Here is a 16,561-nt window from a genome sequence, read left to right on the forward strand (position 1 = left end):
TCCTTCCCAGCCCCCAGCCCCCAGGCAACTTTGAGGCCGTGGGTCCATGGACCACCCTGTGATAAAACATGGTTCAGTTGAGCAGGAAGCGTATTACCAACTCCCCTCCCCGGAGCTTGGGTGTCATCAGAACGTCGGCCATCTGGGCTGGGTGGGTTTTACTCTTTTCTTTTATTAGTTTTAAATTCTCACTTGGCTCCCTGAGCCCATCAAGAGCGATGGAATCAGAATCCGTGGGCGTGGGGCTCAGGAGCATGGTATTTTAAAACTCCCCAGCCGATTCCAAGTACAGTCAGAGCTGACAGCCACTGGGATGTGACGGCTGGGATGTGAATCCACAATCCCGGGTATCAGGTTGATTCCCAAGGCCCTGCGGCAATGATTCCCAAACCGAGCCCCTCATCAGAGTTACCTGGGGAGCCCGTTTCGTTTTGCATGTACATCTGTGCGTTGCCCCTGGGTCTCCAGCCTCAGGATGTGACCTGGGCATTCGTACTTTTCAACAGCCCCTGGAAGACAGACCTTGTGACCATCCAGGTTTGGGAACCGTTGCTTGGAGGGCAGGGTATGGTTCTACTTTGATTCCTGTGTTAGCCGCAGATGCTGTGGGTGTGTCCACAAGTTTGATGATTACGTTGTCACGCCTGCCGCTCTGAGGTCCCCTGGGTCCCAGGCCATCAAGAAGAGTCTTAACCCTCTTTTACTATCTGTTTTCTGTTTCAGGTCTGGAGTTCCCCTGGGGACCGAAACCCTTCAGGGAAGTCATTGCAGGGCCCTTGCTTAGAAACAACGGGCAGTCACTGGAGAGCAGCAGCCTGGAGGGATCTCACGTGGGCGTCTATTTCTCTGCACATTGGGTGAGTGTTTGGACCCCCTTTGGCTCAGACAGAAGGAAGCAGTGATGTTCCCATCAGGCCCAGCTGTGGTTGGCTTCTGGGGGTGAGATACCCAGGCAGGAATTTCCCGGCCTTCTGGCGTTCTGTGCCCGAGGCCTGGTTGAATAGTGCTTATGATTATGAATGAAAAAAGCAGCAAGAAATGACTTCTTTCACTGATCTGTAACGATAGTCCTCTTTTTTTTTTTTTCTGAGACAGAGTCTCACTCTGTTACTCAGGCTAGAATGCAGTGGTGCGATCTCAGTTCACTGCAACCTCTGCCTCCTGGGTTCAAGTGATTCTCCTGCCTCAGCCTCCCGAGTAGCTGGGATTACAGGTGCATGCCACCACACCTCACTAATTTTTGTATTTTTAATAGAGACAGGGTTTTGCCATGTTGGCCAGGCTGGTCTCGAACTCCTGACCTCAGGTGATCTGCCCGCCTCGGCCTCCCAAAGTGCTGGGATTACAAGCATGAACCATCGAACCATCGTGCCTGGCCCTCTTTTTTTTTTTTTTTTTTTTTTGAGACAGAGTCTTGCTCTGTTGCCCAGGCTGGAATGCAGTGGCACGATCTCAACTCACTGCACCCTCTGTCTCTCGGGTTCAAGTGATTCTTCGGCCTCAGCCTTTGAAGTAGCTGGGGTTACAGGCACACACTACCAAACCTGGCTAATTTTTGTATTTTTAGTAGAGATGGGGTTTCTCCATGTTGGTCAGGCTGGTCTTGAACTCCTGAGCTCAGGTGATGCACCCACCTTGGCCTCCCAAAGTGCTGGGGTTACAGGCGTGAGCCACTGCGCCTGGCCTGGATATTTCTCTTAATCCATGTGATGAGTTCATGCCACCTGCTCTCACACTGCCCAGGGACAATGCGGGTGCTTGTGCCAGACGCCCACCACTGAGAGAGGTAAGTTTATGTTTGCCCTCATTCAGGAGACTAGGTCTTGCTGTGTTGCCCAGGCTGGCCTCAAACTTCTGGGCTCAAGCGATCTTCCGGCCTCAGCCTGCCGGGTAGCCACGTCACCCGTCTCATTTCCACCCCTTTCATGAACGGGATTTTGCTGTCCCAATCCTGCTTGAGTCCTGCTAACCCGGCCTCGGATGGTGAGTGGCTGGGAGGTGGAGAAGCAGCGTTACGCAGCGGGTCTTGCTGTCCTGTCTTTCAGTGTCCGCCCTGCCGCAGCCTCACCCGGGTCCTGGTGGAATCCTACCGGAAGATCAAGGAGGCAGGCCAGAACTTCGAGATCATCTTCGTTAGTGCAGACAGGTCAGTCGTGCCGTGAAGTGCTGGGCCCCTTTTCTGTAGGTAGCTGACATCCGTTTCTTTTCTTTTTTTTTTCTTCTGAGACAGAGTCTTGCTCTTGTTGCCCAGGCTGGAGTGCAGTGGTGTGATCTCAGCTCACTGCAACCTCCACCTCCTGAGTTCAAGCGATTCTCCTGCCTCATCCTCCTGAGTAGCTGGAATTACAGGTGCGCGCCACCATGCCCGGCTAATTTTTGTATTTTTAGTAGATATGGGGTTTCACCATGTTGGCCAGGCTGGTCTCGAACTCTTGACCTCATGAGGCGCCCACCTTGGCCTTCCAGAGTGCTGGGATTACAGGCGCGAGCCACCGCACCCGGCCACATTTACGCCTTTAATTGTCTGAAGGGGAGCTGAGGAAAACCTCTTCTTGCTGTAAATGCTGGGGGCTGTCCCAATTCAGGCCTGGATTGTTTGAGATTAGGACGTATTTTCTGATTTGCTCAGCTTCTTAGATTGTGGCAAAGAGACAGGGAAGGGGGAGGAAGGGGGAGGATGGAAAAGAGCCAGAGACGAATGTAATCAGACACCTGTCTTGGATGGCTGTTTTTTGTTTTTTGGTTTTTTTTTTGAGACGGAGTCTTGCTCTGTCCCCCAGGCTGGAGTGCAGTGGTGCCATCTCGGCTCACTGCAAGCTCCACCTCCTGGGTTCACGCCATTCTCCTGCCTCAGCCTCCCGAGTAGCTGGGACTACAGGTGCCCGCCATCATGCGTGGCTAATTTTTTGTATTTTTAGTAGAGACAGGGTTTCGCTGTGTTAGCCAGGATGATCTCGATCTCCTGACCTTGTGATCCTCCCGCCTTGGCCTCCCAAAGTGCTGGATTACAGGCGTGAGCCACCGCACCTGGCCACAGTCACTTTTTTAAAGTTTTAAGCATCAACTTTATTGAGGCATAATGTATATATTATAAAATGCATGCATTTAAGGTACACAGTTCAGCTGACTAATGTACGTACCACGTAACCACCATCCTCACAGACAAGACACGGAACATTTTCATCACTCTGTAGGTTCCTTGGGTCCGTCTCCACCCATAAACCCAGCCCCAGGGAACCCCTGATCCGCTCCTGCCGCTTGAGTAGATGTGCCTTTCCTAGGGTTTTTTTCATGTGGAATCATAGGCATATGGTTGGTTTAAATTTGTGGTCCCGTATGAGTCACTGTTCCGTGCACAGATTAGAACTCCCACGGGGATGCAGTGGCTGTGTACATCTAAGCTCTGAGGCAAGAAAGACCTGTCTGTGCTGAGAAATGGGAAGTTGGACCTGAGCTAGAGACGTTGCCCGGATGGGAGCTGCTGAAGTGGGCTGGCGTCTTAGCCGGCACCCACCTGCTGTGTGGAGGCTTTTGCTTCTTGGTGGACACCAGCCTGGGTAGAACAGCACACTCCCATAGCCTGGTGCCTGAGGAGCACAGTGGTTAGAAACCCCGGCTTCCGCAGAGTCCCTGGGCAGAACTCGGCAGAGGTAGGAGGGTTCAGTGTTGGTGCAGTGGGGATATTGAGACTTGCTCGCTGCGTGTGTCTCTCTGTAGGTCGGAGGAGTCCTTCAAACAGTACTTCAGTGAGATGCCCTGGCTCGCCATCCCCTACACTGACGAGGCCCGGCGGTCGCGCCTCAACCGGCTGTACGGAATCCAAGGTAGGCGCTCCAGGCCCCGGCTCCGTGCGGCTCCTGGAAACCTGTTCACCTGAGCTCACTGCGTCTTTGGCTTTCCTTTAAGAAGAGCATCATTATTTCCGTGAATATTCATGTTCCTCTCATGTTTCTCAGCAGTGTAGAATTTTCATGGTGTGAATTCTAAACCATTTAAAAAAAATAAGTATTATCAGGCCGGGCACGGCAGCTCACACTGTAACCCCAGCACTTTGGGAGGCTGAGGCAGGCGGATCACCTGAGGTCAGGGGTGAGACCATTTGGACAACATGGCGAAACCCCATCTCTACTAAAAATACAAAAATTAGCTGGGCGTGGTGGCGAGCACCTGTAGTACCAGCTACTCAGGAGGCTGAGGCAGTAGAATTGCTTGAACCCAGGAGGCAGAGGTTGCAGTGAGCTGAGATTGCACCATTGCACTGCAGCCTGGGCAACAGAGGGAGACTCCGTCTCAAAAAATACTACTACTAAATACTGTCTAAGACAGCTACTTCTCACTGCCCGGCTTGGTGGATTTCTTTCCTTTTTTTTTTTTGTAAGATGGAGTCTCGCTCTGTCACCCAGGCTGGAGTGCAGTGGTGTGATCTCAGCTCACTACAACCTCCGCCTCCCAGGTTCAAGCAGTTCTCCTGCCTCAGCCTGCCGAGTAGCTGGCATTATAGGAGCCCACCACCATGCCCAGCTAATTTTTGTATTTTTAGTACAGACAGGGTTTCACCATGTTGGCCAGGCTGGTCTCCACCTCCTGACCTCAGGTGATCCACCTGCCTCAGGCTCCCAAAGTGCCGGGATTACAGGTGTGAGCCACCGCACCCGGCTCCTTTCCTAAGTAGGGGAATGTTTTGGGGGAGCTGGGAGGAGGGAGGAACGGAAGGATCTGAGGAACAGATCCCAGGCATTGGTTGGTGTGTGTCATCCCGTCTCACCCCCACGGCCCTTCAGTTCTAATTTTCATCTGATGTTAATGCGCTAAATAGGCTGTCGTTAAAGAAAACGTTAAGTAGACAGATATCTTGCTATCATCCCACCCACATTCCTGCCCCAGCAGCACAACTGTTTTCACTTTTCTGAGTCCATTTTGGTTCCTGCCCACATGCATATGAACTCACACTGACTCGTAACGTACACACGACTCACAGACTCGTAACGTACACCCCACTCACAGACTCGTAACGTACACCCCACTCACAGACTCGTAACGTACACCCCACTCACAGACTCGTAACATGCACACGGCACTGTGCGCTCGGCAGTTTTTACTAAACAGTGTGGCGCAAACATTTGCTACGTCGCTACAGTCTTCGTAAGGACCATTTTCATGATCACGTAATATTTTGCCTGCGGGTGCGTCCTCACCAGCTCTTGTTCTAGAACCTGCTTTTCCTTCCATTGCTCCTCCCAGCTCCCAGCACTCTTTGGGGAATTCCTCCTGGCTGCCTCAGATCACGTTGCCATCCAGATGCAGAGAAGGCTGGGTCACAGCCCTGCCCGCTCCTCTCTGCCTCCCAGGGTCCTGGACCCCTTCAGCTTCCTTGCCCCAGCCCCCACCGCCTTCAAAACTCCCTGTCTCGTTGTCAGTGGAAAAGTCACCACACTAAACCGTGGGACAGTCTCGGCGCACCTGGCTTTGAGATGGTTTTAAATACTTGCAACTGGGCCGGGCGTGGTGGCTCAAGCCTGTAATCCCAGCACTTTGGGAGGCCGAGGCGGGTGGATCACAAGGTCAGGAGATCGAGACCATCCTGGCTAACATGTTGAAACCCCGTCTCTACTAAAAATACAAAAAAAATTAGCCGGGCGTGATGGCGGGCACCTGTAGTCCCAGCTACGCGGGAGGCTGAGGCAGGAGAATGGCGTGAACCCAGGAGGTGGAGCTTGCAGTGAGCCGAGATAGTGCCACTGCACTCCAGCCTGGGCGACAGAGCAAGACTCCGTCTCAAAAAAAAAAAAAAAACTTGCAACTAGGCTCCTCCTCAGAGAAGAGAGTTTGGAGTTGACTCTTCTGTGTGTTTTGAGGGAGATGGTGAAAGGGGTCTGTAGGCTCCACGCGTGTCACAGAGCAGGGGACTCGGGGCCGCGCCCTCTCTAGGAACTTAGAGTTCGTGTTCCAAGCCCAGGATGGTAGCTTGGGATGGTGGAAGCAAAAGTGCGCCAACCCCACCTTGGCAGACATCACACTGTTGCCGGAATGGTCACCACAGTCTTGACAATGTCTCTGCTTTCTGCTTCTCTAGCTAACTTCTTCCAGCCCATCACAGAGGACTCTCTCGATCTCACTAGAGCAAGCTCCCAGTTTTCCGCACGTCTGCCTTCTCATGAGCCAAATAATCAGTTTAGGGATGATTAAAAGAATATAATGGCCGGGTGCGGTGACTCACACCTGTAATCCCAGCAGTTTGGGAGGCCAAGGTGGGCGGATCACTTGAGGTCAAGAGTTTGAGACGAGCTTGGCCAACATGGCGAAACCCCGTCTCTACCAAAAAATAAAAAAATTAGCCAGTTGTGGTGGCAGGTGTCTGTAATCCCAGCTACTGGGGAGGCTGAAGCAAGATAATCTCTTGAACCCAGGAGGCGGAGGTTGCAGGGAGCCGAGGTTGCACCATTGCACTCCAGCCTCGGCAGCAGAGTGAGACTCTGTCTCAAAAAATAAAAATATGCTGATTTATAATAATAGCCAATACTTATAGAATACTTACAATATCAATATACCAGGTACTCTGCTAAAAAGTATTTTACACTGGCTGGGCACAGTGGTTCCCGCCTGTTATTCCAGCACTTAGGGAGGCTGAGGTGGGTGGATCACCTGAGGCCAGAAGTTCGAGACCAGCCTGGACAATATGGTGAAACCCCATCTCTAGTAAAAATAGAAAAAATTAGCCGGGCGTGGTGGTGGGCGCCTGTAATCCCAGCTGCTTGGGAAGCTGAGGCGGGAGAATCACTTGAACCCGGGAGGTGGAGGTTGCAGTGAGCCGAGGTTGTGCCATTACGCTCCTGCCTGGGGACAAGAACAAGACTCCATCTCAAAAACAAAACAAAACAAACCCACTTTACATTAACATCTTGTCTGTTCCTCACAATAAGCAAGTAAGATAGGAAATTGTCATTCTCTCCATTGGGCAGCTGTGGAAATGAGACCCTGAAAGTCAAGTGAGGCCAGATACGGTGGCTCGTGCCTATAATTCCAACACTGGGAGGCTGAGGCAGGCGGATTACTTGAGCCCAGGAGTTTGAGACCAGCCTGGGCAACATGGTGAGACCACATCTCTACAAAAAAAATTAAAAATTAGCCAGGCGTCGTGGCGCACGCCTGTAGTCCCAGCTACTCGGGAGGCGGAGGTTGCAGTGAGCCAAGATCACGCCATTGCATTCCAGCCTGGGCAATAGAGTGAGACTCTGTCTCAAAAAACAACACCAAAACAAAAAACAAAAAAAGAGAGGGAATTGACTTGCTTGGATCTTCCTTGGAATCCCAACTGTACTTTCCCCCAGGCGTCCCAGCCACCCATGCAGGGAAACAAGTTCAGGCAAAGCAGCGATGAGCTGTTCCCTTTTCATTCCCTCCAGAGACTCCCTGTGGGTATGGGAGTCGTTGGCATGATGGCATCGAGTAGAAGTTTGCCATTCCCTGTAAATTTCCCGTTACAGTTTTCACCCTGTTTTCTCGTTGGAAGTCTGTATTTTGGACTGGGCGTGGTGGCTCACACCTGTAATCCCAGCACTTTGGGGGGCCGAGGTGGGTGGATCACCTGAGGTCGGGAGTTCAAGACCATCCTGGCCAACATGATGAAACCCCGTTTCTACTAAAAATTAGCTGGGTGTGGTGGTGTGTACCTGTAACCCCAGCTACTTGGGAGGCTGAGGCAGGAGAATCGCTTGAACCCGGGAGGTGGAGCTTGCAGTGAGCCGAGATTGCGCCACTGGACTCCAGCCTGGGCGACAGAGGGAGACTCCGTCTAAAAAAAAAAAAAAAAAAAAAAAAGTGTGTGTTTCAGAGAACCTGCTTCAAGGGCTGGGGGAACAGGGAGTGTGTGAAGGGGGAGAAAGGGAAGTGACTGTGGTCTCAGACTTCTCCCCCAGGAGCAGAGGGAGGTGGGTGGTGCAGAAAGCTGCAGGTACAGGACTTCCCCCGCCCTGGTTAAGACAGTCCCCATCGCAGGTGCTGTGAGGACCCCAGAAGCATCCACGGCCTGGCAGAAAGGGCAGCAGCTTCTGCAACAGGCGGATCAGGGTTCCTGTTCCCACTGTAACCAGTGCCTGGCTGGGTGACCTGAGGGAGGCACCCTGACCATCTGTAACGGGGATCCCGGTACTGCCCGCCCCATCTGTGATGAGGATTAGCCAGTGCCATCTGTGCCGTGCCTAGCACAGGGCAGACGGCCGCAGAAGCCAGTTCCCTGTTTCCCGCCCCTGGTTCATCTTTGGAGGGATGTGCACTCGTCAGGGCTGTAAGCCAAGCTCATCAGGACCAGCTGAGGGGAGGCAGCCTGGCACAGCAGACATGGATGCTTTGCCCCGTGCAGGGGCCAAATACGAGTGAGTTCCTTGGGCCCAAGTTGGTTTCTGCTTATGCAGACAGTCACACGGCCCAACACGGCCCGTCCCTGCACACCTCGTCTTACGAGGAGCCGTTCCTCGGGGGAAGCCGCTGAGTGCTCCTCAGTAGCCAGATGGGGGCTCTGTGTCCTCGCCCCGCTGTCCTGGGCCCCGCAGGCACGGACTCAAAAGAGGCTGCAGCCACAGTCACGAAAAAGGCCCCTTGGAGGAGGCCCTCGGAGAGCCCCAGGCGCTGAGCCGGGAAATGGGCAGCTTCGCCTTCAGGTTGGCTTCTCCTCCCTCCCCGTCCCCCATGCCTGCTTCTCTTCCACAGACCCACTCGGCATCCCACACTGGGGCCCACGCAGGCCGGCCGCGGGGCTCTGGCTTACCCCAGTGCTCATAATCGCCCAATTTCAGAAACAGCCAACTCTGAGGAAGGACCTTGCCGGGGGGTTTTGAAAAGCGTGTGTGGTGATGTGGAGGCTCCTGTGCAGCCAGCTGTCCCTGTGGTGGCCCCCGGCCCCGCTTCCCTTTGGGCTGCTGCCTCGAGACCAGCCCCCGAGCCTCATGGATGGACACAGCGAGCATGGACCCCGGCCTCAGGGGATAAAATGCAGCCCTGAGGACGTGGCTGGAAATGCCTGGGTTTCTTGTGCGGCAGCACACACAGCTCCTCAGGGGCGCTGTCCACGCTGAGCACATCCGAAAATCCCCAGGGAGAGCTGGCTGCGTGTGTGTGTGTGCGTGTGTGTGTGTGTGTGTGTGTGTGTGTGTGTGTGTGTGTGTGTGATGTCGGAGTGGCTGTTCTCAAGAGCCCGTTCTCTCTGGACCCACTCCCTGACACATCAGCCACTTTGTCTCGTAGGTGTGAACATAATTGATTCGTTGATTCCTTTCGAAGGCAGGCACGCCCGCTGTGCTGGTGGCCACAGCAGGGTACGAAACACGAGGGCCGTATGTCTGGTACCTCGGCATCCCCCCCAGGGGGAAGGAGAAATTACTGACTGAATCCTTGGGAATCTATAAATATTAAATTGCTCTGGCTTTCACATAAAATTCAGGCTCTGGGCAGCCCAGGAGGAGAGGCGTCTGGAGCGTATGGGGTGTGAGAGGAGCGGCTGCCAATGGAGAGACAAAGGTTCCCGAAGGGTGGGCCGTGGGTGGGGGCGCGTAGCCCTGGCTGGAGGAGAGGCTGCAGGGGGTGGGGTAAAAAGAACAGAGACACAGAAAACCCACGTGCACCTTGACCACAGTGGGGCTTTCTCTGAGTTTTCATCGAAGGCTTTTTGGTTGGGGTTGCGTAGTTTGTGGTTTGCAAGCAAGCTTTCTGTTACTTTTCTTCCCCAGCCCTGGGGAGGGGGGAGCTGGGGTGCAGACGGTGGCGGCTGCAGCCCTGGGGAGGAGGGGAGCCGGGGTGCAGACGGTGGGGGCTGCAGCCCTGGGGAGCGGGGAGCTGGGGTGCAGACGGTGGGGGCTGCAGCCCTGGGGAGGAGGGGAGCTGGGGTGCAGACGGTGGGGGCTGCAGCCTGGGGGGGGGGGGGGGAGGGGGGGCTGCAGCCCTGGGGAGCGAGGAGCTGGGGTGCAGACGGCGGGGGCTGCAGTCAGCTGTCCTCCTCTTCAAGTCTCCTGTGCAGCCAGCCTCAGGTTCCTCCCTGCACTGGCCCTGCGCTCACCGTGGCCGGGCGAGGACCCGTCTTGCATCGGTGGCCACAGCAAGTCCGCCGTGTGGTCACTGCACTGCCTGTTCCGTGTTTGACCTCCTGCAGCTGGGGAGGGTCTTCTGTGTCTTTGGGACCCCTTTAGGAGGCCAGCAGTGAGCGATTGCTCCGATGCGCCACGACCCTGTGCTAAGTTCTATTTATTTATTTAGAGACAGAATCTTGCTCTGTTGTCCAGGCTGGAGTGCAGTGGTGCAATCCTGGCTCACTGCAACCTCCACCTCCCGAGTTCGAGCGATTCTCCTGCCTCAGCCTCCCGAGTAGCTGGGATTACAGGCACCTGCCATCACACCCAGCTAGTTTTTGTATTTTTAGTAGAGACGGGGTTTCACCATGTTAGCCAGGATGGTCTCAAACTCCTCACCTCAAGTGATCCGTCCACCTCAGCCTCCCAAACTGTAAGTTGTTTAACCGCGTGAACTCACTGATCTGTCCGTAGCGGAATAAGGTAGGAACGACAACACATCAGGTTGCAGCTGAGGATCCTGAGGCGCTGAAAGGCAAAGGTGACAGGTTACAGGCTGACCCGAGGGCGTTCCATGGCTCCCCCTGGCCAGGCCTGGATTCTCCCCAGGCTCTGTGACTTTAGACCTGGCCTCTTCATTGTGAGCCTGTACCGGGTCCTCGGTGGGCTCCACCACGGTGGGGGGGACCCCGGGCTGGACCCCGCGAGCCTCCCGCCAGGCAGGGCCTGCATCTCCCGGGCCAGCGGCCAAGCGCCCCCTCTTCCCTGCAGGCATCCCCACGCTCATCGTGCTGGACCCGCAGGGCGAGGTGATCACGCGGCAGGGGCGGGTGGAGGTGCTGAACGACGAGGACTGCCGGGAGTTCCCCTGGCACCCCAAGCCCGTGCTGGAACTCTCCGACTCCAACGCCGCGCAGCTCAACGAGGGCCCCTGCCTCGTCCTTTTTGTAGGTATGAAGCTTATGGGGTTGGAGGGTGGCGGCTGGGGGGGGCGGGACAGGAGGGGCCTCACTTGGGAGAAGCCTGTCTCTGCCTCTTCTCTCTGTCACAGCGGTGCAAGCCTGGGCCTTTGTCTCTCCCAGAAGCCTTGCTTTTGACCCCAATGATTTATTCATGGCTGGCCCCTATGGGAGCTGCAGCTGCACTTTCCCTCCTAGCTGCTCCCCAGCTGCCGGCTGGGCAGAATAGGTCAGGCTGGGAGGATGCCCTCGGGCCCCCCATGCGCAGACCCATTGTTGGAAAGGGTGGGTGGCACACACAGCAGCTGCGGGGGCTGGGCCCCTCTGGCCGAGGCTCACCAAGGCTGCTTCTGCGGATCCTCTGTGCTCTGAAGAGCTGCTCCAGCCCAGTGGCTGCCCTAGCTCCTTTGTCCTCATCTGCACCTCCCCGTCTCCCAACTCACCCAGTCTGAGCTCTGCGGGTCACTCCCCAGCCGGGCCAGGGGGACACAGGCGCATCCACGCCAGGCTCCCTGCAGTCTGATGGGATGACCCTGGTTCCTTTTGCAAAACCTGGCCCTCTGCCTTGGACTTGTGGCTCCCCTCCAACAACTCAAAATCACTGTACGAGGCCCGGCACGGTGGCTCACGCCTGTAATCCCAGCACTTTGGGAGGCCAAGGCAGGTGGATCACCTGAGGTCAGGAGTTCGAGACCAGGCAGACCAACATGGTGAAGCCCCATCTCTACTAAAAATACAAAAAAATTAGCCGAGTGCAGTGGCTCACGCCTGTAATCCCAGCTACTCGGGAGGCTGAGGCATGAGAATCGCTTGAACCCGGGAGGCAGAGGTTGTAGTGAGCCCAGATGGCACCATTGCACTCCAGCCTGGTGACAGAGCGAGACTCTGTCTCAAAAAAAAAAAAAAACAAAAAAATCCGCTGACCAAACCACAGTCCTCACCCCCTCCCGCTCACCACCACTTCTTCTGCCATTTTCACTAGGAAGTCAGAGGTCGGAGGTTGTGGCTTCTCATTCTGTGGCTGAGAAAAACAGTAGCAGGCGCCTCACGTCCTGGCTTAGGGGAAGCTCAGCCTCCCAGGCGGGTTTGTGAGGAATTCGGTGGGAAGACTGTCTACCTGGGGCAGCAGAGCTGCTCAGTGAGGCGGGTTCCTCCTGGGGAGCCTGGTGCAGGAGAGCACTGTGAGCTTTGCTGCTGGGACGCATGTGCACACACACCCACGCATGCGGGAAGCAAGACCTGTATCCAGGCGAAATTCATTTCCATTCAGGGGCTGCTCAGGCAGGCGTTTCTGCAGCTCCAGGCCTCCTCGGCGGGTGCTGCTCTATTCGACAAGCCAGTGTTTCTCCCCATCTTTTTCTCCCTCCAACTCCAATCACAGATTCTGAGGATGACGGAGAGTCCGAGGCGGCCAAGCAGCTGATTCAGCCCATAGCTGAGAAAATCATTGCCAAGTACAAAGCCAAAGAGGAGGAGGCACCGCTTCTGTTCTTCGTAGCCGGGGAGGTGAGTGTGGAGGAGAGGCTCGGCCCCCAGGGCTGGCTCAGCTGGGACTTCTGGCACAGGAGTGATCCCGGCCCCAGGGCCGCCTGAAAGGACCCCAGGGTCAGGGCTGCCTGTGCTTCTGAGAGAGCCCACAGACAAACGTGGCAAGGAAAGGTAGCCATTGGCCATGGAAAACCGTTCCCTCCCCTGCTGCTTCCTCTTCCCGTCCTGGCTCGGCAGCCTCAGGTCAGCAGGGAGCCGTCCCCGGGCTGCTTCCCGCCTGAGCGGCTGCAAAGTGTGACCCACACCTCCTCCCTCTGTGCTGGGTCACAACCGGGCCCTTGAGTCTTTACAAAATGCTGGGTTCGTGCCCCTGCGCTGGCTGCAGTGGGCCAATCCCTCAGAGGGATCCTGGCCGGGGCTGCCACTTGTACCTGCAGTCACCCAGCTGGCCCGGTGAGTGCTGAGGTTGGAAATTGCTGCCGCTCCCGGTGGAGGTGCTCCCGGATTACAGGTGTTTCACCCGGGCTGTCCCTTTGAGGTCTCCAGCAGGGCTGGAGCAGGCAGGAGACTCTTCACAAGGTGGGAAAGTGGGGCTCTCAGCAGAGTGCCCTCCTGCAGGTGCCCAGTTATCCGGGGCCTGGAACCCTGCACCCTGCACCCTGCAGACGGCGTCTCCGTGACTCAGCCCAGGTGCAGGCTCTCGTTCTTAAGCTCCTCCAGCCCGGGAGCCTCCTCCACGCCTGCGCCGCCACCTCCCCACCCCACCCCACCCCACCAACCGACAGACACTTGTGGAGGCCACCCCTGCCCCCTGCCCTCTGTCCACCCATCTGTCCCTCCAGTTGGTCAGAGCCCTGTGCTGCTTTCATGCTGTGTTTGGATCCCAGGAGAGGCACGGAGGGGGCAGGCGGCAGCCAGACACCCTGTGCCACCCATTCATCACCTCCTCAGCCCCTGGCCCTGCCCAGCAACTGGGTCCTTCCCAGGTGGCTCCAGTCACCTGCTCAGCCCGGGGGTGGAGGGGAACAAAGAGGCTCAGAGGCCCTGCCTTGGGGCAGCACCAGCCACTGCACACCAAGCCCAGCCCCAGGGAGGCTGCACCGCATGCAGTAACTCTGACCCCTGCAGAATGGCTCTGAGAAAAGATGGCTGCAGCACAGCAGGGGCCGGGCACGGGTGGGGGCGGCCTTGAGAGGTGTCACGTCTGGAAGGAGCATTTACAGGTTTTCTGTACGCCCGGCACGGAGCCACATCTTTCACCTGGGCTGTCTCCTTTACTCTCTGGCTGGGAACACAGTCGCTGTCCTGTTTCACAGGGGAGGGAGGCAAGGTTCAGAGTGGATGAGGGGCTGCAGGGCGGATGCAAAGAGAGAATTTTACAAAGCAGCCCCTTCCTCCAAAAGGCAGGGCAGAGTTCCCTCCTTCCCATGCTGGGAGCCCCCTGCTTGGGGAACGCCTGCTCTTCATGGCGTGGGAGCTACCACACCTGGGGAGACTGGGCCCAGGGGACTCTCCCCCTCCTTTCTTTAAAACTTCTTGGTTTTCTCTCCCTCATGATGACTCCAGGATGACATGACTGACTCCCTGCGAGATTACACCAACCTGCCTGAGGCTGCCCCTTTGCTCACCATCCTGGACATGTCAGCCCGGGCCAAGTACGTGATGGACGTGGAGGAGATCACCCCCGCCATTGTGGAGGCCTTTGTGAATGACTTCCTAGCAGAGAAGCTCAAACCGGAGCCCATCTAGCGTGGCTCCGGCCTCCTGAGACGTTATTTAAAACTCAGCCTTCTCCTCCTCCTCCCCCTCCTTCCTTCCGCCCTTGGACTTAGCCAGCGTGCCCTGAATCACACCACCCAAGTGTCCAACCTCTCTGTGGTGCCTTGTTTCTGCATTAAACTCCTCAGCCAGCACCCTGGGGTGCGGAATCAGCAGCGGCAGGATCCATCGTGTTTGGAGACTCTGTTTGGGAGCATGGGATGGCCGGGGGCCCGGCCAGAGCCGGGCTGCATCGCTCTCGCAAAGTCACTAGCTTTTGGTGAAGGATCTGCCAGGGTGTCCGGGGCAGAGTGAGCGTGGAGGGCCAGTGGGTCCCGCTCGGGCTCTGACTCTGGTGTCGGCACACACAGAGCCCCGGACAGCCAGAGGGGAACCGAGGCTGACACCTGTGTGGAGGCTGAGCTGGGAAAGGCCTGGGCCTCAGTGGGCCTCAGCCTAGAGCTGCGGGTGAGGACATCCTTTCCTAGGCGACACAGTCCTTCTCGGTCTGAGAGAAAAGCAGCCCACTCGTGTTCGCAGGCAGGGGATCTCCACATGTAAAAGGAAGCTTGTAGAGGTTTTTTGGGTGAGAAAAAAAATGTAGATAAGATAATGGTTCATATAGTAACGGCTTATTTTTACGGAGCTCCCGCCTCCTGATGAGATCTCCTCATTCCTTTCTTTTCTTCCTTGACCTTGAAGTCTCTGCCTGCTCATACAAACAGCTCCCGCTATCTTGAAATTCTGTTAACGAATCCTTCTCTTTGGACATCTTCCCAGGAAACTTAGCCCTGAGTCCTAGGAGGAGCACCTCTGAACCAGCACAGACCTCTGACTCCACCCAGCTCTGTGCCCAAGGCCCCTGATCTCTGCTGAGGTGCCCACGCCCACATTCGATCACCCCTGTCATTCCCTTTTATTTTCTTTTTTTTTGAGATGGAGTCTCGCTCTGTCACCCAGGCTGGAGTGCAGTGGCTCCATCTTGGCTCACTTCAACCTCCACCCCCAAGGTTCAAGTGATTCTCCTGCCTCAGCCTCCCGAGTAGCTGGGATTACAAGCGAGCACCACCGCACCTGGCTAATTTTTGTATTTTAGTAGAGATGGGGTTTCACCATGTTGGCCAGGCTGGTCTTGAACTCCTGACCTCAGGTGATCCACCCACCTCGGCCTCCCAAAGTGCTGGGATTACAGGCATGAGCCACCGTGCCCGGCCCCTTTTTCTTTTCAAAGCAGAACTACAAAGATGAGAAATTACTAGAAGCCTGGCCTTTTCCTAAGCACCAGCAGAAGGAGCTGTGCCCCGGGATGGGGTGAGGGTGGAGGGCGCGTCAGCCACGAGTGGGCCTTGTGTCACCTTGTATCAGCCCAGGTAGGTTGTGGGCCTCTTATTTGGGCTGACCTGACGCCCGAAAGAGAAACAAGTGTTCTCAGGATTGGGGATGAACGGCTTCGGCCAAGCGTTTTAGCCTCGCTCACTCAGGTGTCAGGGATTTTAAACCACCCTGGGCCTTACCCTTGGCCCCAGTCAGCACTCTGCCAACCAAGACCATTGATTTGGAAAATCCAGTCCCAACCCGCTAATGAGCTGTTGACACTGTTGTTCCTTGCTGAATTGGATTGTTGACTTGTAGTTCAGAGGCGTACAACTAGTTGGCGATTAGACTTGTTATGTGATGTTACCAGCCTGAAATGTGATCACCCAGTAGGAAATAAAGCAGGCATCTCTGGACCTTATCCACCACTGGGCCTTTGCTGTCCTTAATGACAAAAGTCTTTTTTGCTTGTGGTCCTGTGCCCTATCGGGGTGGGCAGTGAAGGATACCTAGTAGCTGGGAGCTGTGTCCCAGGAGTTTTGAGACCCCCAGGATGTAGCATCTGTCACATCTTGGTTTCCGGTAGCCAGGAAGCTCATTTGGACGACAGTGGCAGAGGCAGATCCCTCCCGGAGCCCTGGCCACCGTCTCTCCTGGTTTGACTTGGCCCTGGATGGAGGGTGAATCCTTGTTGTGGATGTTCTTGCCCATTTCCTCCCTCCAGGGGAGCCGAGTCCTCTGAAGCCTGAGAAAGCTGGTTGGGAAAACAGGAGGAATCACGCACGGGTCTCCTTGTGAAGAATGGGGCAAGTGTGGGAGCCCCTTAAACCCAGCTCGTCCCAGGGCTCAGGGTTTCTCTGGGAACGCTGCCAGAGTCTCCCTTAGGGGTCGGGGTGGGTGGGATGAATGTGGCTGACCTGGATGTGGGAGATGGCAGGATTTCTGTCCATGCATCACGATGGCCTCGGAGGAAAGGTGGGTTCT

At 55.9% G+C, this 16,561-nt stretch overlaps 1 protein-coding gene across 1 annotated transcript in view; it reads left to right on the top strand.

Annotated features, from left to right (window-relative positions):
- Window positions 1-14,436, top strand: part of NXN (nucleoredoxin) — a 188,608-nt gene extending 174,172 nt beyond the window's left edge. Inside the window, exons 3-8 of the mRNA XM_030800057.1 lie at window positions 724-857; window positions 2,046-2,146; window positions 3,718-3,824; window positions 10,830-11,009; window positions 12,399-12,523; window positions 14,072-14,436. Of these exons, the coding sequence (XP_030655917.1) occupies window positions 724-857; window positions 2,046-2,146; window positions 3,718-3,824; window positions 10,830-11,009; window positions 12,399-12,523; window positions 14,072-14,254 (830 nt within the window). The 3' untranslated portion in view covers window positions 14,255-14,436. The remainder of the gene's footprint in view (window positions 1-723; window positions 858-2,045; window positions 2,147-3,717; window positions 3,825-10,829; window positions 11,010-12,398; window positions 12,524-14,071) is intronic.
- The last annotated feature ends 2,125 nt before the right edge of the window (window positions 14,437-16,561 follow it).

Source organism: Nomascus leucogenys, chromosome 19, assembly GCF_006542625.1.
Source record: "Nomascus leucogenys isolate Asia chromosome 19, Asia_NLE_v1, whole genome shotgun sequence".
Taxonomy (NCBI): domain Eukaryota; kingdom Metazoa; phylum Chordata; class Mammalia; order Primates; family Hylobatidae; genus Nomascus; species Nomascus leucogenys.